The sequence below is a fragment of the Aspergillus vadensis genome (assembly GCF_003184925.1).
Source record: "Aspergillus vadensis CBS 113365 unplaced genomic scaffold BO88scaffold_32, whole genome shotgun sequence".
In the NCBI taxonomy this organism is placed as follows: Eukaryota; Fungi; Ascomycota; class Eurotiomycetes; order Eurotiales; family Aspergillaceae; genus Aspergillus; species Aspergillus vadensis.
The window spans coordinates 369,708-390,288 of NW_020292070.1; the positions used below are offsets into that span (position 1 = coordinate 369,708).

The 20,581-nt window shown below is 51.0% G+C and overlaps 10 protein-coding genes across 10 annotated transcripts; 5 read left to right on the forward strand and 5 right to left on the reverse strand.

Moving 5' to 3' along the window:
- Positions 1 to 5: 5 nt before the first annotated feature.
- Positions 6 to 1,068, forward strand: BO88DRAFT_474911 (uncharacterized protein; the record flags this gene model as incomplete). Its single annotated transcript, XM_025711850.1, has 3 exons — positions 6 to 163; positions 286 to 370; positions 546 to 1,068. Coding segments are annotated over 3 exons (633 nt in total), but the record flags the coding sequence as incomplete, so codon positions are not given.
- Positions 1,069 to 1,099: 31 nt separating this feature from the next.
- Positions 1,100 to 2,381, forward strand: BO88DRAFT_429859 (uncharacterized protein; the record flags this gene model as incomplete). Its single annotated transcript, XM_025709190.1, has 6 exons — positions 1,100 to 1,164; positions 1,198 to 1,301; positions 1,649 to 1,704; positions 1,954 to 2,130; positions 2,169 to 2,345; positions 2,367 to 2,381. 6 exons carry the CDS (start codon positions 1,100 to 1,102, stop codon positions 2,379 to 2,381), a joined length of 594 nt encoding a protein of 197 aa, XP_025558050.1.
- A 2,012-nt stretch (positions 2,382 to 4,393) lies between these two features.
- BO88DRAFT_438945 (AP-2 complex subunit sigma) lies at positions 4,394 to 5,416 on the reverse strand. The gene is made up of 5 exons (XM_025709692.1): positions 5,349 to 5,416; positions 5,236 to 5,275; positions 5,146 to 5,175; positions 4,829 to 5,059; positions 4,394 to 4,754 (listed from the first exon to the last, which is right to left on the reverse strand). Exons 1-5 carry the CDS (start codon positions 5,381 to 5,383, stop codon positions 4,653 to 4,655), a joined length of 438 nt encoding a protein of 145 aa, XP_025558051.1. The 5' UTR covers positions 5,384 to 5,416; the 3' UTR covers positions 4,394 to 4,652.
- Positions 5,417 to 6,116: 700 nt separating this feature from the next.
- BO88DRAFT_408682 (AorFlbE) lies at positions 6,117 to 7,072 on the forward strand. Its single transcript, XM_025707768.1, has 2 exons — positions 6,117 to 6,778; positions 6,842 to 7,072. Exons 1-2 carry the CDS (start codon positions 6,197 to 6,199, stop codon positions 6,890 to 6,892), a joined length of 633 nt encoding a protein of 210 aa, XP_025558052.1. The 5' UTR covers positions 6,117 to 6,196; the 3' UTR covers positions 6,893 to 7,072.
- Positions 7,007 to 8,090, reverse strand: dph5 (diphthine synthase). Its single transcript, XM_025707769.1, has 3 exons — positions 7,951 to 8,090; positions 7,745 to 7,869; positions 7,007 to 7,684 (listed from the first exon to the last, which is right to left on the reverse strand). The coding sequence occupies exons 1-3, from the start codon at positions 8,083 to 8,085 to the stop codon at positions 7,087 to 7,089; spliced, it is 858 nt and encodes a 285-aa protein (XP_025558053.1). The 5' UTR covers positions 8,086 to 8,090; the 3' UTR covers positions 7,007 to 7,086.
- A 194-nt stretch (positions 8,091 to 8,284) lies between these two features.
- BO88DRAFT_408685 (transcriptional regulator SPT3) lies at positions 8,285 to 10,576 on the forward strand. Its single transcript, XM_025707770.1, has 4 exons — positions 8,285 to 8,488; positions 9,099 to 9,188; positions 9,236 to 10,069; positions 10,120 to 10,576. Exons 1-4 carry the CDS (start codon positions 8,444 to 8,446, stop codon positions 10,123 to 10,125), a joined length of 975 nt encoding a protein of 324 aa, XP_025558054.1. The 5' UTR covers positions 8,285 to 8,443; the 3' UTR covers positions 10,126 to 10,576.
- Positions 10,577 to 10,630: 54 nt separating this feature from the next.
- BO88DRAFT_397936 (blue light-inducible protein Bli-3) lies at positions 10,631 to 11,725 on the reverse strand (the record flags this gene model as incomplete). Its single annotated transcript, XM_025705303.1, has 4 exons — positions 11,687 to 11,725; positions 11,212 to 11,600; positions 10,717 to 11,125; positions 10,631 to 10,653 (listed from the first exon to the last, which is right to left on the reverse strand). The coding sequence occupies exons 2-4, from the start codon at positions 11,410 to 11,412 to the stop codon at positions 10,631 to 10,633; spliced, it is 633 nt and encodes a 210-aa protein (XP_025558055.1). The 5' UTR covers positions 11,413 to 11,600; positions 11,687 to 11,725.
- Positions 11,726 to 12,125: 400 nt separating this feature from the next.
- On the reverse strand, positions 12,126 to 14,768 carry BO88DRAFT_397939 (uncharacterized protein; the record flags this gene model as incomplete). Its single annotated transcript, XM_025705304.1, has 3 exons — positions 12,126 to 14,076; positions 14,138 to 14,481; positions 14,544 to 14,768. The coding sequence occupies 3 exons, from the start codon at positions 14,766 to 14,768 to the stop codon at positions 12,126 to 12,128; spliced, it is 2,520 nt and encodes an 839-aa protein (XP_025558056.1).
- Positions 14,769 to 17,120: 2,352 nt separating this feature from the next.
- pyr8 (acetyltransferase pyr8) lies at positions 17,121 to 18,468 on the reverse strand (the record flags this gene model as incomplete). The annotated part of the gene is made up of 2 exons (XM_025703539.1): positions 17,121 to 17,637; positions 17,726 to 18,468. The coding sequence occupies 2 exons, from the start codon at positions 18,466 to 18,468 to the stop codon at positions 17,121 to 17,123; spliced, it is 1,260 nt and encodes a 419-aa protein (XP_025558057.1).
- Positions 18,469 to 19,291: 823 nt separating this feature from the next.
- Positions 19,292 to 20,567, forward strand: BO88DRAFT_408687 (M20 family metallopeptidase; the record flags this gene model as incomplete). The annotated part of the gene is made up of 3 exons (XM_025707771.1): positions 19,292 to 19,534; positions 19,588 to 20,375; positions 20,433 to 20,567. Coding segments are annotated over exons 1-3 (1,007 nt in total), but the record flags the coding sequence as incomplete, so codon positions are not given.
- Between the last annotated feature and the right edge of the window lie 14 nt (positions 20,568 to 20,581).

A 20,581-nucleotide genomic window follows, 5' to 3' on the forward strand; every position in this document is an offset into this window, starting at 1 on the left:
TAAATGACGGCCAGACTGAATGTGGCAACTTTCCTGTCTTCTGGGGAAATCCGCGACGGAAACCTTGGATTGGTCTGGCCGGTCGTTTGGATCTTCATCCACTTCTCTGGACCATTGGAAACATGAATACTTCTGAAACGGCGTGCGTTTTTTTCTTTCCCCAGTATACTTTTTGTTGTCAAAATTATTATGTTTTTAATTTCTTGATTCAAGTGATTCTTGTTCACCTTTTTGCAATCAATTATTCATTTCCATCCCCTCCATCCCTCCCTTTCCCCGGCGGAGACCCGCCGGTTGCTCAACCCACGTTCTGCAAACATTCCTCACAAGGATGGAAGTGACATTGATAAACCACCTTGTCGATAGTAATGTAGGGCCAATAATAGAGTAGGGTAGTACTCCTGGGGTACAAAGTATAACCGAAGGGGAATCCATCCATTCATCCATCCCTCCCCTCCTTCCCCCCCCAAAAAAGAAACCTTGGATTACCCGACAGAAAATAGACGTCACCGGCTGACGTTCACCCAAAAAAGCCAGAAGGATAGTCAGGGGGTGGATTTGGTTCTCCTCCACTCAACATGAGGAAGCAGATGAATTTCCACGAATCTCGCCAAGGGGAAACCCGAGGTGCTGGGCCAGTCACAAGCGAGCAGGAGGCGAGAGGGGATTCAGGGAATCAATCAATTCGACTTCCGGGAGACCCAGTAGCGGTGCGCGGCGGGGCTCCCAGCAAGAAGCAAGAAGCAGAAGGGGAAGGGGAAGAAGAGATGGAAGATGGGAAACATGCCAAGCCCGGCTGTCGCTGCATCCCAGGGATCGGCCGCGTAGGCCTGCGTTTCGCCGGTCGATCGTTGAGCTTCTGGATTCTCTGGATTGGATCTTGTCCTCATAGGCTCAGCTGTCGAACCGTGCCCGGACTCGCACTCATTGGTTGAAGCCACAGTTGACGACGCGTACATTTCTCCGTCTGTTGCTGGATAGTGCCACTCCCCGCCCGGGCTAATGTTAAGCCACCCACGCCATACCAGCAAGTAAAAATAAAGAACAGAAAAAAAAAGGGGAAAATAATGGTTGAACTTTCTACTTCGAACATTTGAAGATGGAAAGAAAAAGAGCCGTGCGTGTCAATTTCCAGCAAGGTCTCCGCTCAGGGATACATACATGGTACGAGTTACGAAATGCGAAGCAGAGAAAAAGGCCTGAAACGTATCCTCTCCTTCCATCTCCACCATACTCCAGGGTCTGTTCTGTTACGTATCATACTGAATATGCCCCTGCATTCCTACCTGTGCGGTGTAAGGGTGGAAATCTCTGCAAACTATGCTGAGCTGCGGTGTTTACCAACACACCCATTCTGCTTTGAGATATGTATGACCTGCAGAGTCGTCTGTCGATGTGTATACTTCGGACATGGAATGTTCACCCATGAAATCCTTGTTCTGTAAGCCGGCATTGGGGTAACAAAGGTAGTGTGTAATTAACATGGCAGGGAGTGGCATTAGTTCATTAGTTCTCTCCATTTCACTCCTTCCCGTGCTGCTATCCCAATCCGGCTAGTCTCTCATCCTGGTCAACACCATGAGCATCTAATCTTGACGACTCTTCACCCTTCAGTATTTTGTTCACAGATCCATTGCCAGACCGACAGTGGAAGACCGCTTGGATCGCTTCAACAATAACCATGGCGCTATGACACCTAGCTGCGTGGACAGGCAGTAATCCACGCCGTTCAAAGCAGCCCGAAACGAACTGGATCTGTGTACTGACAAGCTACAAAGTATATGGCTCTCGAATCTGAATCCATCTATTGAAGCCCCACATCTGCGGCGACAATGAAAGCAAGCTTCTCCGGGAAGCCTCCGTAAAGCGTGCGTGCAAATGAGCTGTCACAATCAGGACATTGCATTCAAGTGCGTTGGACATGACCCTGATCCCACTACAGAGAGCTTAGAGCGGTATTGGAACTTGTCCTATCTCATTGTGGATCTAGAGAAAGATCGACGGCTTTTCTACGAACAATCAAGGTCCTATACGGTGTACAACACACGAAAGAGGAAGCTCTTGCCAGATATCATGTTTCGAGTATCCCAGGTAGGTAATCTAAGCGTCTGCTTAGAGCTTGGCCTGCGAGTCCAGTGCCCGACACCATCCACTACGGTGCTGTTCAGTGTCCACAATCTTGCCGTGCGGATGCCCTGACACCGACCCGTGCCTTTGTTCCACTGTGGAACGACTTGGAGCTTGAATGGTTGTCTCCATCTGGTGGCGGCAGTACACTTCCACGTCGTCGTCCGCGTAACTTGTCCAAGCCTCATCCATTCTATCCCTCTGCGCCAATTGCAACGGTGCATGGCAATAACCTTCAGGGCAAGCATTTCTAGACTCAAACGGGCCAGATGAAAGAAACAATAGTGTGATTCCTCGTGGAACGCCACCCTTGGATGTGATCAACTCTGACAGTGGACAATATGTTGCCCGTATAGGCTGTGTACCCACAATATCCCGAGGCACGGGCTGTCTAAGGTTAACCGTCAGGAGATATTCGAGCAAATAATTTCCCCGACTTGCCCATGAGAACATGTTGCATTTGGTCAGTGTATCATGCGACGCAGATATAACCTGACAAAGTGACATAGACCTCTTTGCTGACGCTTGCTCATCTGCCGATTTGGCCACTTCAGTTGTCTGTCTACCTCGCAAGCACCTGCGACGTGACGTGTGGTGGTGGCTCAGCAAGAGGACGGCGTCAACTTTACTGCAATAGTCGTTTCCGAACCAAAGAGGAAAATTCGAGATGATCCGTCTGCGAAACCAGTCTCCACATGTTATGAACACGCATAATCAGACAATCCCCACGCACTTCCGACTTGCCTCGTCTTGGTTGTTACGGCCGAGCCTAGAAAATTGAAACTCGCCTTACCCGACCCAGTCCAAGCTGGTGCTACGGTCGACTAGTCCGACTGCCCCGTGAAAGTGGAATTGACTAGTGCCGCCCTCTCCGCAAGCCAGAAGAGTCTCGAAGGTCTATGCGGTCGTGAAGGCGAGGAGACTGGTTCAACGAGAGTTATTTCCTAAGGTTTCTTGAAATTCCCTGTTCCCTCATTTCCTGCCTCCCCCTTTTTCTTTCTCAAAATCCCGCGCATCTAGGGACAAAGTTGGAAGTAAGTTGGAAATTGGCGGAGTGATAGGCCAAAAGCTCGACTGATAGTCATCTGGGCAAAGTGGGCATGGATCCCGTCCCCTATCAATCAATCAGACGACCAGTCGTTAGATGAATCGTCGTAAGCCCCATCAACCTGCCCATATCAAGGACCGCTATCACTGGCGAGCCATCCGACGTGGGGTTGTGGACCCATGGGATACCAATCCCCAAATCTCCGTCGAACTGCATGCGCTCGACCAAATAGGTGATGCGTTAGGTAACGTTATCAACTTGTCACGGCGGTTTATCTCCACGATGGTTGATCGCAACACGACTGGTGGGTGAATTATGCGTAGTCTGATGAGGATCTGCCCTCTCCTTCCGGTTTCTGCTACGGAGCACGAGCCGGTGCGGCATTATCAGCAAGACAGGCCAGCTTGGACGTTGTTGAGCAGTTCATGAAGCCGAGACAAAGGTGATACAGCGGTAATTCTTTCCCTGCGTACGGACGGTGTAACGAGATTGAGACGGTGGGTAGGTCCCAAGTGCCGGTGCCGTCAATCAATCTCCGTCACAGTTCACCGATCCCAGGCCAGTGCTTGTCGGACCATTAGAACCAAGAAGGAGGTGTGCTTCCGGAGTGGGAGGGTTGTCGAAATCGGTGTCCTCAGGCCATCCAGGCAGGTCGGATGCGATGACCACCATAAGCGTGCAGGGTAACGATGCAGTCGTGCATCAAGCAAAGCAAATCCATCAAAAGAAAGAGTGTGATTAGGGTGAGAGGCCCCTTATGTATGGATTGCCAAGAGCTGCTGTCACCATCGTCGTTGACAGGCTCGCAATCGCCGCCCGCAATCACCTCATCTCCTCGGGGTATGTCGACCCAGGCAGGAGGTAACCCTCCCCCAGTCAAGAGCACCCACAATCAACCACATTTCTGGAATGGAGACGAACTACGGAGTCCTATTAGCTCTGTCATTGACAGACAGATAAGCTTAAATTATCTTGATGGCGCGGCCGTTGCGTGCTGGCTGCGTTGAGTGGTCCGGTCTCAGTTGTGAGATGTCTCGGGTGATCCGCTGTCAAGCATCGCGGCAGTGAAATTCGGCTGTTGGAGGTCAGGCAGCAGCCATACCCCGTGTGAGTGCAAAAATAGCGGACACACTTGGTCCCTGTGAACCCCTGGCAGACCCTGAAAGTGGCCCAGAGAATGGCTATAACTGCACTAATTACAAGCATCGCATGGCGCTTATTTGAATGGAATCTACTCGATTGGACAGTAGGGATGCAGGTAATCCAGAAAGGGTATTAACAGTCGCCAACCACATACAACATTGGAAACAACCGCATGCAATAATGATATATAAAGAAACACGCCCAGACTTGATATCAGCCTAATGAACCCCTAACTCCTCTTGACCATATCCCGTGGTCATATATGCAATTGTATCGCCATGTAGCGATCTTTATACTTCTCCCTTCTTGCTATAACCCCCCAATATTATGTCCCTCATTCCAGCTTATCCAAGTGTTCCAACCTTGTCAAAACAACTTGCTTGCTTGTTTCTTCAATCTCTCCTGCAAGGAACACCTCGTCCAGAATAGCGTATACCTGTACAATCATCAGCCTCGTCTGCCCTCCCTTCCGGTTCCAGACAATCCTCCACCACCCTATAGCTCACTTACCTTGTAGAAGTTGAACACCAAGTCCAGCTCACAGACGTTGCCAAAGAACTGATCCAACACCTCGACAAAGAAATGGATCGCTTCGAGGTAGGCCAGTTCGTTGTCGGTTGCATCGACGCAGGCGCAGAAGAATAACCCCGCATATCTCCGGTAGACGACCTTGGTACTCCTCTTGAACTCGACGAAATTGGACTGGTATTTCTGGTCTCGCGGGGCGACCAGGCGATGGACCTATCCAGCATACATTATTAAATCGTTCCGCGGCGGGGTGTAGTAGTAGTGGTGGTGGTAGTTGTCGGGAGGGGCATATAACGAACCTCGCCCTTTAGCTTGACTTTTTCTTCATCCTATCATGAATTAAGAGTGTTAGATGGTATTCGAATCTGTCCAAGTAGGGATGCACTTACGCTATACGGCGCATACCATTTCGCGAGCCGCGTCTTCCCCCTGTTCCTGCGTTAGGGGGTGTATTTCATGCATGGAGATGGGGCATCCCGGGGGAACGCGGGGTATGACTTACTGGCGATTTTGCACCAGAATAAATGAGAGAACCATCCCGTAAGTAGTAATTGCAAGGGAGGAGACCAATGAGGGGGGTAAATAAGCAAAGCCAGAAGTGCAACGGGGGTATCACTTGTTCTCCGCGGTGTCTCCGGCGGACAATGCGAGTCGAGACTCCATACTGCCGGTGCTGACCGCTTTGACCGTTGGGTCACCGATTGACTTTAAGCTTTCCAGATCGAATCTGCAGACAACCAGCATAATGAGATTGATTTTCCATTGTTTTCACCGACTGCTCGCTGGGATCTCTGGAAATCAATAGTCTCTTCTACAGTTCTTCTCTCCTTTTAATCCAGCCCAACCCTTAAATTATTAGTCCTCTCTAGATAGGTGGTAAACAAGGAAAGAAACAAAGAATCCAACATTCGAATCCGGCCTCACGGAGAGACCCTGCATATATCATCTGCCTTTTTCTGCTCTTTTCGCCTTTTTCTCTTTCATTCTTTCCCCTGCATATTATCTATCCCATCCCGCGCTGTGCAACCAACTATTTCCCCCAATCCGAATCCGCAATGCGCAACCCCTAGACTCACACGATCTTTTCTCTGTCTTTCTCTCTTTCTCTCTTTCATCATCCATCTCTCCACTTCTCTCCTCACCTCGCCGAGATCCCGATCTTAATATGAACTACTACTCCTCCCCACAATACTACCGATCACCTCATTCATAAAACAGCACCTCCTCCCTTGCTTCACCCACTCTCCTCATTTCCCTCCCCCCCCCCCCCCCACACACCACCCCCTTCCTCATCACTACCATCAACTACCATCCAACAAATTTCTGCAGACGGCAGATTAAAATAATAAAATGCCCGTCTACATGCTCTACGGCTTTCGCTGGCCGCGCGCCGGCTTTACCGGCATCCGCGTATACATTGTTCTCCACAACCTGGAAGATGCAACAGCCGAATACCTCCAACAACCCCTAACTAGCGAACTGGTCATGGAATCGCTCAAAAAGACCGAACCAAGCATCATCTCCCGCCTACCTAACCTCCGCTTCATCGAGCAATACGACCCCGAAGACACAAGCGACGACGCAGTTAGTAAGCCATACGCCTACGTCGGTGGGAAAGTCATCTCCATCCCCGAGGATGTCGGCCCTACTCCCGAGACGAGCTGGAAACCAGAAGACATTTTCAAGGAGGAGCCGCTGGAGAAGGACGCCATGGAGGCCTTGACGGAGTTTCGGGATAAGTATGCGGCTGGAGAGCGCATTGGCTGGTGGATTGTGTATAATGGTGATCCGGAGAGGTGGTTCCCTCACGATGAGGAGGAAGATGCGGATAGTTTCGATGATGGGTATGATGAGGAGGGGAGCTATGCCGATGGTGGAGAGTATGAGAGTGATCAGACGCAGACGCCGCCGGAGACGCCTTCTTCTGCTACGGTGGGTTATTCTTCTGGTTGATTTATGATGAATCTTTTGCTAACGGTGATTGCGATTGTATAGATGCGATTCCCCGAACGGTTGACTCGATTGTTTGCTAGGCGAACAGCTTGATGGCCACGGCTATGGCTATCTCGCAATCCTCTCTACGGCTTATGACGTGTGCGTGGCTAGTTGCTAGCATTTTGTTTCTACCAGAAAGCGGGTTTGGGTGTTTGGGTTTGTGCATGTGGTTTCATTAGCAGTGTTCATTTTTGGCGTGATGAATATCTATCTATTCTGGTTTCGTTCCTCATCAGCGACGGTCTTTACATAGTACCGTATCCGCCCTTCTGCCAGCTAGCGTCGAAGGTGGCCTTGTCGACAGCGAACTCCCGGATGTAGTCCTTCTCCAGGTCGTGCGCTCTCTTTCCGATCAACACCAAGCTGTGCAGAGGCCGGCCCATCTCGACCTCGGCCAGTTCCTTCAGGGTACCAGCAACCAGCTTCTGGTCTGCGGCACCCACACGCGCCGCGCCGACAGCAAGACTGTCCGGACCCCAGACGCCTTCCTGGCGCTCCTCCTCAGTCTCCAGCATCTGACCTGCACACTGCGCAACGGTCATATAGCGAGGGGGCTCGTAGACCAAACGGCCCCGGGCCATGTTCTCCAGCGACGGCTCCTTGACCTTGATGTCCAACAGAACCAATGTGTGCAGACCCAACTGAACGTTCTCCTTGACCCGATCGTAGTAGGATGAAGGCTTCCAGTTCTCGGTGAAGAAGACCATGCTGACGGTCTGGCCGAAGTTGTACAGCTGCAGACCCGTGCAGCCGATACCGGACATGATGGAAGCGTTGGGGATGACCTTGGATTCGATGCCCAGTTCGCGGGCGCGGAGGACTAGATCTGTGTGTGTGGTGGCGCTGACGGAAGTCAGATAACATGCCAATGTCGCGCCAGAGGATATTGAGTACTATACATACCCAAAGGGATCACCAACGACGAGGAAAGCAACATCGACCTTGTCGGCGTCGGCGAGAATCTCATCGCTGCCACTCTCGACCTTTTCGCGGTCGGCCTCGATAACAGGACGTCCATAGAAAGCTTCCTACTAAACCGATTCATTCCAGTTAGTCAATTCCGCACCCTAGAACGCATATCATGTAGTACTCCATCAGGCGACACTCACTAGTTTCTCCTTATCGACGAGCAGAATGGCCGTGTATGCCTCCAGATAGACACGCTCGGCCTTCTTGACGATCTCCAGACCGCGGACCGTAATATCGGTCTCATCAGCCAGACCAAGTCCTACCAGGTAAAGCATGGTGAATGTACAATTTCAAATACCAAGAATAATTGGAATTGTAAATGTTTGTGAATCTTCCCACCAGCCGGGAAACTTTCGATATTCCCCCACCAAATGCGGCGGAGGGCAGCCGGATATCGGATCATGTGATGATCCGGCTATGCACTGCACCCAGTCCAGTCACCTGAGGGTGAGATTCACGTGCACCAACCAGCATCCAGGCACGGTTTCCTTCTTTCATACTTCGCTGCTTCGAATGGATGCCACATTGTCAATATCCGTCCTATCTTGATCCTGAGAAGACTGAGATTCGGACTTTCCTTGTCAGAGTATCTGCAGTGGAGCATGCTCGATCAGTGTTCCTATAACCTGCATCATGTCGACTGATCGTACCCCCAAGTATCGGCAGGAGATCCAGCAGGTAAGCATTTGTTCTGATTTCCTATCTGGTCTGGTGCTGTGAGAACCAGTGATTTGTTTCTCTCTTCTTTATTTTGGGTGCGGCTGCGTGAGTCTAGTCTATTTGTGGTATCATGCTGGCTCTATTTGTCGCTGCTGTGATATGTGATGCTCCGCTTTATCAATGTGATCTACGGAGCTTCATTGAAGCAGCGGTAATGCATGAGAATGGTGAATTCTAGCATGCAATGGTGCTTTGCTCCTTTGCAAAATGGGACTTTAAAGGATCTTCTGACTGGAAGTGTTCTTCTACTTCTTGCCAACTCGCTTGACTGGGGTCTACTTGGATATTGCGAGTCTGCTTGTTGAAGGCACTATCTCCAATCATGTCTGCGGATCCCTATGATTCGGATGCTACTATCTCGTGGCATGGATGGGACCATTTGGAAGATGGCCAAATGACGACTGCACCGCCAGTGCCAGTTGTCCCGGCTGTCCCAGCAGTCCCAGCCGTCCCAGCAATCCCAGCAGTCCAGCAGCAGCCGCGCGACGAACCCTTGGACCTGTACATGGGGATGGATGCAGAGACCAAGGAGGAGTTAAAGGAAATGCTAATTGGGTTTTCTCGCAAGATGATGTTCGTCTCTGGTGAGACTGCCGAACCGTCCGTTGAAACCACGACTCTCATTGAGGATATTGTGCGCCAGCAAGTTGTTGAAATCGTATGCTCTTTACCCTACTATTTTGCGAACTCCGCTAACTCTTGCAGCTCGCAAGAAGCACTGCCCTAGCGACTCGTCGCGGCGTGCGGTCCATCTCTACCGATGACTTGATCTTTCTCATTCGCCATGACAAGGCAAAGGTGTCGCGTCTCAAGACGTTCCTGTCCTGGAAGGATGTCCGCAAGAACGTGAAGGACTCCGACGACAAAGGCGGTGCTGATGCTGCAGACTTCGCAGGAGCTGATGACCCCATTGCCGGCGGAGTCGTCGCAGGACCGCAGGATGTTGCGTCAAAGCCCAAGAATAAGCGTGCTCGCGTTGGTCTCGCCTGGGACGTGAACAGCTTCTACTCGGTGCAGGTTCCCGAACGCGAGGACGAAGAAGATGAAGAGGAGGAGGAGCAGAACTATGCTACGCTCCAGCGCCTTGCCGCGGCCGATGAACGTACCAAGAACATGACCAAAGAAGAGTATGTGTTCTGGTCAGAATGTCGCCAGGCATCGTTCACGTACCGCAAGAGTAAACGGTTCCGCGAGTGGGCCGGATTCGGCATTGTGACTGAGTCCAAGCCCAACGACGATATCGTTGATATTCTTGGTTTCTTGACTTTCGAAATTGTGCAGACTCTGACCGAGGAAGCACTCAAGGTCAAGGAGCGGGAAGACCGCGAGAAGAACCGTCGTGGAGGTGGTGAGAACGGCGAGAGCAGTAAGAAGCGTACACGCGAGACTGGATTGTTCGATCCCCCTGAGGAGGGTCGTACCCCGGTTGAGACCAGACATATTCGCGAAGCGTATCGGAAGCTGCAGGCGACTCCTAATAAGAACATTGCCATGCTGCTGCACAATGGACGCCTGCCGGCTAAGATGCCATTGCGATTGGTAAGTCCAGAAATGATGTTGGATATGATGGTAGATGCTAACTATGACAGATTTGAGGAATTATTGGCGTTAGCGACGGCGTGGGCCCCAGTTTAACGATACCCTTGGAGTTACGATAACATGATTTCTTATTTTTCGGTGCTCTTGGTTGAACTTGGTTGATTCTATTGATAATCAGGTTGATGGACTGGTCCTTTGGGAACTGGTCCTTTGGGATTGACTGGTCTGGATTGATCTTTTGGAGCTTTGGGAATCATGTTAACGGATTGGATGTTTCTTTTGTTTTTCATTTGTCAAGTGTTACTTGATTGAACATCTTGTATGAACATCTTGTATCACTAGTTGTTTACCTTCGTCTCGTTCGACCGGTCTACTCGATTGAACTTGTTAGTTCAGCCTGGAGCTGTTTCCATACTCGTTCTCTTGTTGACTAGTCTTACTTGACTGAACTTGTCTACTTGCAGCTTGAAGCTAGCACATCAATTAATTGACTATCTTGCAGTCCTACAACTGACATAATCCTGGTCATATCTCATTCCCATATCAACCACCTGCACAGACTTACTCAGGATGCGTCCGTCTCCCTAAACCCAACGTTAGCAACCACACCAACCCATCATCCCCGAAGGAGAAGAAAGAAAACTTACACTCATCAAACTCGGCCCTCCCCACCTCCCTAATACTATTAACAGCCGGCACATCCCCCCTCGCCACACTCTTGACCGTCTCCACAGCCCGTCCAATAACCCCCTTCCTCGAAACCGCATACACCGCGGTCTTCGCCTCGAGCTTGATCACCCCGATCCGCGGATCCTCGGGCCCACCATCATGCACTCCATCGCCCAAATCACCCAACCACGCCTGCAGCGCCGGCGAGTAATACTTCTTGACGGTCTCCTTATCCGCCACGATACTCGCCGTGCCGGAGATAGATGCCCAGGACCCGCTGATGGGGTCGAGGAAGGACATGTTGGTCTCTGTGGGGTGGGCGGTTAGGTCCATGGTCTTGTGGCTGAAGAGGTTTGTGTGGAAGATTAGGGTTGTGTCGCCTTTCTCCTGTTCATTTTCCATGATGTGTTAGTTTAATGTTCCATCATTGTCCTTTGGAAAAAAAATAAGTGGGGAATGATGGATGGGTTTACCTTCCCAGCAAGAGCCATACACCGACTCGTGAGCAGATCATCATCCGAGGACTTTGTCGTCAACATGCCGAATTTCTGTTCCGTGATGAAGGTGGACAGGTCGGTGATCTTTTGAGAGAGTGGGATGTCTTCGTCTAGGGATTTGGCTTTGTAGGGGTCCAGGGGCTGCGTGCCGCTGGTGGTGGGGATTGTGGTGGACATTTTTGTTTGTTTGGTTCTTTGGTTGTAGCTTAGCTGGTTAGATTAAACGGTTGATGTAGTTAATTGTAAGATGGATTGTAGGAGAATGGGAAAGAGTGTAGTAGGAGCTGCAGTGGTGGATGTTTATATGATATAGTAGGAGGATGGCGTAGAAGTGACGTCAGGAGGTGGTAGTACTACCACTTTCACTACTACTATCTTTAGCAGGGTTGTTGGATGAATGGTTTGTGGGATGGTGTCATGGTCAGATTGATGTCAGTGGTGACGATCGTACCTTTTACATAGTAGCATAGCATTGGGGGTGCGATCCTGGGGTAAATACTTTGAATGTGTCGATTAGTGGTGGTGGTGGTGGTTGGTTGGATTGGGGAGTCCCGTCACTCCCGCATATACTAAAGTGGTGTTGTGTCCATTGGATGACTGCGGGATAATTCTTTAGATTGTAATTAGTTTATAATTGGTAGACATATTTACTATACAATTGCTTTCCATGGTTATCGATAATAGTGTGGTTGATTGTGCGGTGTTGGGACTTAGGTAAAGCGGCTACTATATATCTTGGTGGTGTCTTGTATGGCCTCATGTCAGCTCCAAGTGGTCAAGTTCACATTTAGAATATAAGTGACCCATTACTACCTATAGCTACTATCCTGAATACAATTATAATAGGAGTACTGGCAGTGTGTCATCACTCATTAACAGTCTATAGTAGCTCACACATAACTATACCACAGCGTCATCTGCAACTCCTCCAACCGTCGCAATCCTCCCGACACCCGCCCCAGCGCATCCGTCAAGAACGCACTTCGCGTCGACCCCGGCTGGGGAGCCGACCACGTCGTCCACCCCCGCGACATAGCTCGCTGGAACGTAGTCTCCGGATGAGTGTCCGGTCCCAACGGCGCCAGCTCCACCACGGCCTCCGGCCCCAATGACAACAGGTAATTGATCCATTCATGCAGTACGATCATGCCCTGATTGCGCTCCTGAGAAATGCCGGCATTCTGGAACACGCCAAAGCGACGGGCACGCTCGGTCTCGCCGCGCAGGAATCCCAGCATGTACTTCAGACACGTCCATACCTCGTCCATGTCTTGCATATCGCTCACCGAGAGGCCTCCGGGATTGCCCTCTCCGAATCCCGGCGGAGGGTCGAACAGGATGCTGGCTACGTCCTTGGGGTCGGGACACGGCTGGAACGGGGATCCGGTTTCCCCCCGCAGCCAGCTGACTTGTCCGTCCATATCTGTTTCTCTGCCAGTCTGCATTCCGAAGAGGTAACAGAAGGTCCAGACGCGCCAGATGGCGTTGTCTAGCCGGCGGGCTTCTGGACCGGATGGACGGGCAAGCGCAGTGTATGAGCTGGTGCGCATGACTCCCCTGCAGTGGGTCATCATCAGGCCCTTGAGGGTGGCGAGGGCGCGGAGATCGCGGGTCACTGCACGGTAGTAGATCGTTGCAGGGGGTAGGTTCTGCGAATCAGCGTTCTCATTGATATCACTTATTTGACGGAGTTCCCATGCTGCAGGGGATCTGCGTCTAATGGTGTTTTCCATCAATGGGAGCTCGTGGCGCTTGAAAACGTGGTAGATGGCTTTGCTGGTCTGAGCGAAGGAGAAAAGGTCATCCAGGTCGTCGATCTGGAGGAGGATATTCAAAATCATGTCTTCCATGCCGGGCTTGGAAAGGCTCCATCGGTTGCATACCATGCGCTGCAGGTCGTCGTCCAAGGCGGCCATGACTGCGGCGAATGGCGGAACGGAACTGCGTGGCTCTGATATTTGATCAGGCGCAGGACCTGTGAAGAAGCGCACCGAGGGTGCACCTTCAGTGAAGGCTTCATCCTCGTCATATCCAACGTATTCCCAGTTGCTTTCAGTGTCATCACCTAACGTAGGCCGTCGAATCGGCTTGTCAAACAGCTGGCTTATCGGCTGATCAACCGGCTGATCGACTGTCTTAGGATTATGGAAATCCTGCGGAGGGAGTTCGCATGTGTGGTCCGGGGGCAGGGAGGAGTGTGAAGTCGGTGGGGGTGAGTTAGAAGGTGCAGTGTCGACACCAAGAAGTGGCTCGTTCTGCACCCTTGTGAAAAGCGACCGGAGAAATTGCTGATTGGATTCTGCTTGAAGAATCATGTCCATAGTGTACCCATCCTCGAGCAAACTCGCGAGGACATTTTTCATTCGCTTTATGGCGTCTTCATAGTGACCGTCCTCTTCCTTGCCGTCAAGGAAACCCTGACCATTGTCCTCCGGTGGACGCTGGATAGGTGGTATCGTCGACATGCGAACAATGATTGATGCTCTGCGGACATTCTGGTACTTGTTCTTCTTCGTTCTGCTGTGCTTGAGCGCTCCACCATCGTGGGAAACGGCTTTACGGGTCAGGACCCGCCGTACGCCTGCCTTCAATGACTGCCACAGGGGCTTTTCGTCACTTTCTGGCTTCAGCTCCTGTTTTGACGTCTTCTTCACTGGCTGCTTCTGCTGGACATGCAGGTCCGTCGGACTTGAGGGTTTCGGATTGTGACCGTAGCCCGGATTATTCGGGGCGGGCGGCAATTGTTCAGCTTTGATACCAAATATTTGCGGCCACTCAGGAGCATCCTTGGGCCCTTTCCCGGCCGCTGAAGAGCCGATATACCCTGGCGTATTCTCATACCTCGGGTTCGAGGCTGCTCCTGTATCTGGAAAGGCCACTATAGGTCGCGGGGTGGTGGGACGGGCCGCTGTAGATCGGGGTGTGGAGGGCTGAATGGTTGGTAGAGGAGTCACAGGTCTGGGGGTGGTAGGTCGAGGGGTTGCTGGTCGGTAAGTCATAGACGGTGGTGTCATAGGCCGCGATGTCGCAGCGAAGGGTGCTGCTGGGGGAAGAGGTGTTGTAGGTCTGGATGTCGAAGACACTGGCGTCAGGGGACGTGGCGTCGTAGGCCGAGGAACTGCACCATAGGGCGCTGCATGAGGTTGAGGTGTGGTTGGTCTGGATGTCGAAGATACAGGAGTTATAGGACGGGGCGTCGTGGGCCGGAGTGCTAAAGGCTGAGGCGTATAGCTCGTAGGGGACTCTCTGAGAGAGCTTTGTCCGCCACTTGATCTACCTGACCCTCTCGAATGCGCATTGCCACTAACTCCAGGAACTGGGGGTAGAGGCTTGAACCTCCACTCGGACGCTGATGGTGAGCGCGTCGCAGAACTCGCGCTAGATGTGTATGAATAGCATGGGCTGGGTGGGCCATATTCGTCGGCTCTTGTCTTGGGTATGTGTAGATGTGGCACAGCCAATCTGTCTGCTGAGTCCCATGTCGTTTCCAATCCCGCGAGGAGTAGTTTGTCGTCGACGTCTGGGGACGGCATTTTCAATTGCTTGGGTTGGATGCGACCCGCGCTATCTTCAGTGTGGTCCTCAAGGATATCGTTTGGAAGAAAATAAAGAGTCGACCTGGAGGAGGTGAGGCTGTCCACTGACTTTATGCCTTGTGGGTTGCTGAACGGGGCGCGTGGAGGGGCTATTGGAGATCTGCAGCGAATGGGTGCATAGGGACCCGAGGTATAGTCGGACATGGTATGCAGGGCGATCATGAAGAAGCACCACTATAGGTCCAGAAAGGTCTAGAAAAAAGGTCTATAATAGTTTGGGGAGGACGGACAAGGGTGATATACGTCGCAGCCTGCGGATGACATACCCCTGGGACCCAGTTCCGACTGATACGCAAGCCCACCAGGGCTTGAATCCTGAAAGCCATCGGCTTGGGTCCATAATGTTTTGAATTTAGTCACAGGGCCCACGCGAACTCGCGGTATCAGCAAGCCCAGAAGCTAGAACATGGCCATGAAAAAGGTGTCTGCGAGAGCATAGCCCAACCAATGACCAGGCAACCGGGGCACAGGCAAGCACAAGTGCTATGCTGACGGAGGATCAGCTAGCAGGGGTCGTGGCAGTGTTTGGAGCATGTTGACTGAGAAAGGCAACACAACAACACGGTCGCTGGAGCACTTGTGTGCTTGGAGAAACTAGTTCGCGATGGCGTTGGGGCCAAATCGCGTCAGAATCTGCGAGGAACCCGAATTGCGACGAACGCGACACTGAGTAATAGTTAGTGACTCCCCAGCTTAGATGCAGATTTGAGTATCAGACTCACTGTGAGCAGAAAAATCGCATAGCGAATAAATTGTGGTGGACTTGTTAAGAAAATGTCCAAAGAGGGAACGGAAGAGAAGAGAGTTGGAGAGAAGGGGCCAAAAAGAAAGACGGATGAAGTTCTCTCGCAAAGCCTCCCTTCCACCTTCAACTTCCGCCCCCAGAGACGATCCAACTTCATTTCCGCTTCAGCCGATCCAGAAGCGATTATTTTACAACATAGCCATGTGGCAGAGCCCACCGGTCCAGACACATCACATCAGGGAGCAGATCGTTCCGTGTCCCAGCTGACATCAGATGTTGTTCTCTCAGGGGAAGTGTTTCGTTTGGGGCGAAAACTCCCACCAGAAAACCTTGCGAGGAGGAAGTTGGCTCAGGGAGCAGGGAGAAGAGAGTAGAAAGCTGCTAAGGTACTTACTCATCGGGCTGACTTAGTTGCGTTAAGTGGTACTGACATGGGAAACTCAAGAGGACGAATTCTGGGGCTGATCACCCAAATGTCGACCACAACATGCGCTGAACATGAGAAAATCTACACGAATACCTCGGGGGTCTTAGTCCAGCACATCCGGATCTACTATCGTGTCAGCTCAACAAGGCTTTCACAGGAATCAGAAGTGGGTACGAGCCACATGGGTGACATACCATTCCCCGGATCCGTGGTCGACTCCTTTTCTCGAACCTGATCAGCACCATCAGGCCTGCCAGTTGAACTGGAGGGAAACGGCCCCTTGTTTGATCACCAGGTGTGAGTGTGCCTTGCACTATCGTGTAACAGGAAGGTAGCTTGTTGCCTCATAGAGTAATAATGGCACATCCGATTTGTGACAGGAGCAGGTTCGGATGAGCTTAATGGCCGCAGGAGAGGGATGCTTGTTCTTGGTAAGTACTAGACTTAGAAACAACCTTCTGTATGATTGAATTGATTCCCAGGTTGTCAGCAAAGTTGCACTAGAGCATTATCTGCGTCGGGAACAAGTCGCTGCCTGAAGCAGATGGTCTCCCCAATTGGACTTTGAGCCAGTTGAAGATTTTAATTCTAGACCATATCGTGTCTCCCTGGGTTCCTTGTACTTGGGTATCAGTTTCTCCCGAATTCTTTTGACAACAGTTGGGGTGGACAACCCCCTATGCAGGGTTACTCAATGGCAAAGACTTCATAAACCAGTCTTCTAGACAGCAGATGACTCCTTAGAATCTGACTAACCTCGCACACGGGCATACTCTGTGCCGTACCAACAATTGTGGAAACAGGGTTTTACGATTGGGTTATTTGTATGGATTGTAAGCTCCATCTGAAACGGATTACATGCATGAGTAGTGTGTTTGAGAATTGCGTAACTCCTACACCTACCGATCTCCTCCACTGACTTAGCATAATACAGTAATGATTTCCATTCTTATTATGAAAGAGAGTCCATGGACAAACTTTCTGACACAAAACATCGGCGGCCTGATAAGAGCCATGTCCCTAAGTGGACCGTCGCATCGCGTTCAACTTAATCCCAACTGATACTGATGACATACAACTCCAGTCTCAGTTTAGACACCAGAGTGAGTATCCAACCTCAGATCTCAGCACCAAACACCATACGCAAAATGACTGCGCCAACAGTCACCACAACAGAAAGGTTAGACTTGGTCATTCCTAAACCCTGAACGGCATCCAACACCCCAGTCCAGTCATACGCCACCAGCATCCGGATGATAGGATACCACCACCAGGGAAATGTCGCACCCAACCAGCAAAATACCCACATGAAACCAACGCATCGCTGCCAGATGGGTGTTTTATCTGCGGTTCTTTGCTCTTCCCGTGTCAAAATAGCCCAGTAGTGTTGGACGGCGTCCTCAAACATGATTGCACCTGCTTGTGCGACGAAAAACAGCATGGCGCCGGTGTTTCCACCTTCAATTCCACTGACGACGTTGGTGAATACATGCATCAACCCGGATAGGATGAAGACGATGGTCAGATTGAGATATCGTTCGATTAAGGAGGGCTTGAGAAGGCCAAAGATACGGCAGGTGATTGCTGTTGAAACACCAGTGTATGACCAGCGGAGATTCTGATGCCAGAATTTGCTGGTTTGCCATATGTCAGCAGGGATTCTTCTGTTCATGGAGCAAGGATGAGATGGAAAAGGGATAAGAGGGCAGAGTGTGAACGAACCCCCAAAATCCGCGAACAGTATACGTGTCGGCCAGGCTCCCAAACTCCGGGGGCCACGAGGCGATGGTTGTCATCCCGGTCGCTACTGAAATTAGAGATGCCACCCGGTACATAGAGTCAAGAAAGAGCATCGATCCAGGAAAACCGAAGAGAAATGCGACTGTGACACGTCCGAGAAGCTGCTTCATGCTAGAACTTGCCAATTCGAACTCGCTCCCGGATCCGTATATGTATGACCCATCGTAATCCTGCACATCATGGGTAGCTAACGATGAGAGCACGAGAACCAGGACAAGAACTTCCCAGAAGGCAATCGCCAGCTGCCTGCTCATGAAATAGCCTCGGCTGGGTGGTTTTGCTCGAAGCACAAGTGGATGACTGGGAATATTCTTTACCTGCCAGGGCGTGCCAATACCACGGGTAGACTGGAGCAACGCGGAAGCAGACGCAAGTTTCCCTGCAATAGTGCCCGGTTGCCCTGTCAGATCGACTCTGGCAATCAGAAGCAGATTTATATGTTGGATAAGTACGGTGAATGGCATGCCACTAAGAGTGACTTTGGCGTAGGTATGGTGGTCGGTCATTTTGATTAGAACGCCTTCGATGTAGGCCAAGTAGGTTATTGAAGGGAGGCATATCCAACGTATGAAGGAGTTCCGAGGCGTTCTGGCAATGAGGGTGACCGTAACAAGGCTCTGGAGTATGGTAACAATGGTGCAAAGGAGGTCCGGTGAGATGGCCATCTTGCTTGGTGGTTTGCAGCATCGGGAGATGAGGCAAACGACGCCGTCTAGGGCCTTTGGACTGCTGCTGACGGGACAATCGTTGACTCCGAAGCCAATGCCATAGAGGGCACGAAAGGGGCTGGTTATATGAACTCAGGTGGGTTGCCCATGTAACAGCTGCAGACCTCACACCACTTGCTCGTGCAACGACAGATGAGCATCCATGAGGAAACGGGAGATATCGAAGGAGGTCAACTCTATGAAGACTAACATCTCGAGGCGAAATTCCGGATGCGTTATTCGGGGGAAGAAAGGCGTAGAGGCTATCTGCCGAACGCAAGATCCATTTAAACAGCCGCAAGTCAGCTTATAGTGGCTTTGAAAGTAATATGGAACACTTACATTGCCCTCCGTACGGTGTAACCTGGTGTGGAAGTTGGCAGTCATGTTTTCCGGCAATGTCCCACAAGATTGGCTTAGCAGAATGGCTTTCCCCTGCGAGATAGACACCTAGGCGAAGTATTCTAGGGGTCAGTAAAAAATATGAACCATTGCGTAGCTGCAGACGTCACTTGCCAATGTCATCTCCCATCCGGGAGACTTCTTGGTTTGCGGAGAATCACGCCGAGATTGGAGTATAATAGTACGCTCAGACCAAGTGCCTTCATATTTCTGCGGGGAAGTGTAACAGCCATGCCAGGCGGGAGTTTGATGAATAGTAGATCCCAAGTGCCGAATGTTCAATCGGCGATTTGTTGCATGTCAAACGCCGGTCCAATGATATACCAGTTCCCCAGACAATCCTTCTCGAACCCCTCTCGCTGATCTTCATTCTCCCGCACACCTACCTTCTTCATACCATCTCTCTCCAGCAATCCCCTTTAAAGAGGGGTTTTAAAACTCAGAGTCGGACGGAAGATATTGCCTATTCATCATCCAATATCAAGATTGCCTGCTGTCACCAACACAACAATTTCAAGACTAAAAGACAGGACACGCGATGGCTTCGCAAACAGAAATGGAAAAAACAATCTCACAAGCTATTGATCAGTTCAGTGCAGGTCTTCGCGAACTGAGTCTCAAGGCATGGAAAATTCCTTCTTCCATCTCCATATTCTAATAATTACCACCGTCCAGATTCACCAAAATCCAGAGCTGTGCTACGGAGAGCACAAGGCCCACGATGCAATTTGCAACTACCTAAAGGCCTTAGGTCTATCTAATATAACAATCATCCCCAAAGCATACGGCCTCGAAACCTCCTTCCTTGCCGATTACGGCGACGAAGACGGAGAAGTAGTCGACTTCTGCGCAGAATACGACGCACTCCCAGAGATAGGTCACGGATGCGGCCACAACCTCATCGCCATCTCCTCTATCGCCTCATTCCTGGGTGTCGTTGCCGTGATGAAGCAAACCAAGATCCCAGGAAAAGTGCGTCTTCTAGGGACCCCCGCTGAAGAAGGCGGCGGTGGTAAGATCAAACTGATCGAAGCGGGCGCCCTGAAGGGCACAACCGTGTCGTTAATGAGCCATCCCACACCCCAGTTTCCCCATATGCCTGCCAGCTCTACCGGTGTCGCATTCGGCTCCTGCTTAGCGGCGACTGGGTTCCTAGCTAACTTTACTGGGAAGCCTGCGCACGCGGCTCAGATGCCCTGGGCAGGTGTGAATGCTCTTGATGCGGCAACACTAGCGTATCAGGCTGTTGGTTTGCTGAGGCAGCATATCAGGCCTAGTGATCGGATCAACATTATCATCCCGGAAGGAGGGACCGCTCACAATATCATTCCGGATAAGGCACAGATTCGAGTAAATGTTCGATCTGAGACGCTGAAAGAGATGAATAGCCTGCGGGAGCGCGTTGAAAATTGCATGAAAGGAGCAGCGTTGGCTACGGGTTGTAAGGTTGATATTGTTCCAGCGTATGAACTAGTTTTTCAAATTCTCTATGAAGGATAGTGAAACTAACACTGAACCAGAATGGACCCCTATGCAGACATCCGACCCAACGAGAGCCTCTGTACAGAGTTTACCCGATACATGGGTTCCAAGGGAATGGAATACTACTGCGACTTACAAAAGAAGGATATCGGTGCATTCAGCACAGATATGGGTATGCACACAACCC

Coding starts and splice junctions, on each gene's coding strand:
- BO88DRAFT_438945 (XM_025709692.1), bottom strand. CDS start 5,383: ATGGTTCTCTCATTTATTCTGGTGCAAAATCGCCA. Junction 5,276..5,348: donor ATTCTGGTGCAAAATCGCCA/GTAAGTCATACC, acceptor ACGCAGGAACAG/GGGGAAGACGCGGCTCGCGA. Junction 5,060..5,145: donor AAGTCAAGCTAAAGGGCGAG/GTTCGTTATATG, acceptor TATGCTGGATAG/GTCCATCGCCTGGTCGCCCC.
- BO88DRAFT_408682 (XM_025707768.1), top strand. CDS start 6,197: ATGCCCGTCTACATGCTCTACGGCTTTCGCTGGCCGCGCGCCGGCTTT. Junction 6,779..6,841: donor AGACGCCTTCTTCTGCTACG/GTGGGTTATTCT, acceptor GCGATTGTATAG/ATGCGATTCCCCGAACGGTT.
- dph5 (XM_025707769.1), bottom strand. CDS start 8,085: ATGCTTTACCTGGTAGGACTTGGTCTGGCTGATGAGACCGATATTACG. Junction 7,870..7,950: donor TCGTCGATAAGGAGAAACTA/GTGAGTGTCGCC, acceptor TCGGTTTAGTAG/GAAGCTTTCTATGGACGTCC. Junction 7,685..7,744: donor GTCGTTGGTGATCCCTTTGG/GTATGTATAGTA, acceptor GACTTCCGTCAG/CGCCACCACACACACAGATC.
- BO88DRAFT_408685 (XM_025707770.1), top strand. CDS start 8,444: ATGTCGACTGATCGTACCCCCAAGTATCGGCAGGAGATCCAGCAG. Junction 8,489..9,098: donor ATCGGCAGGAGATCCAGCAG/GTAAGCATTTGT, acceptor TTTTCTCGCAAG/ATGATGTTCGTCTCTGGTGA. Junction 9,189..9,235: donor GCCAGCAAGTTGTTGAAATC/GTATGCTCTTTA, acceptor TAACTCTTGCAG/CTCGCAAGAAGCACTGCCCT.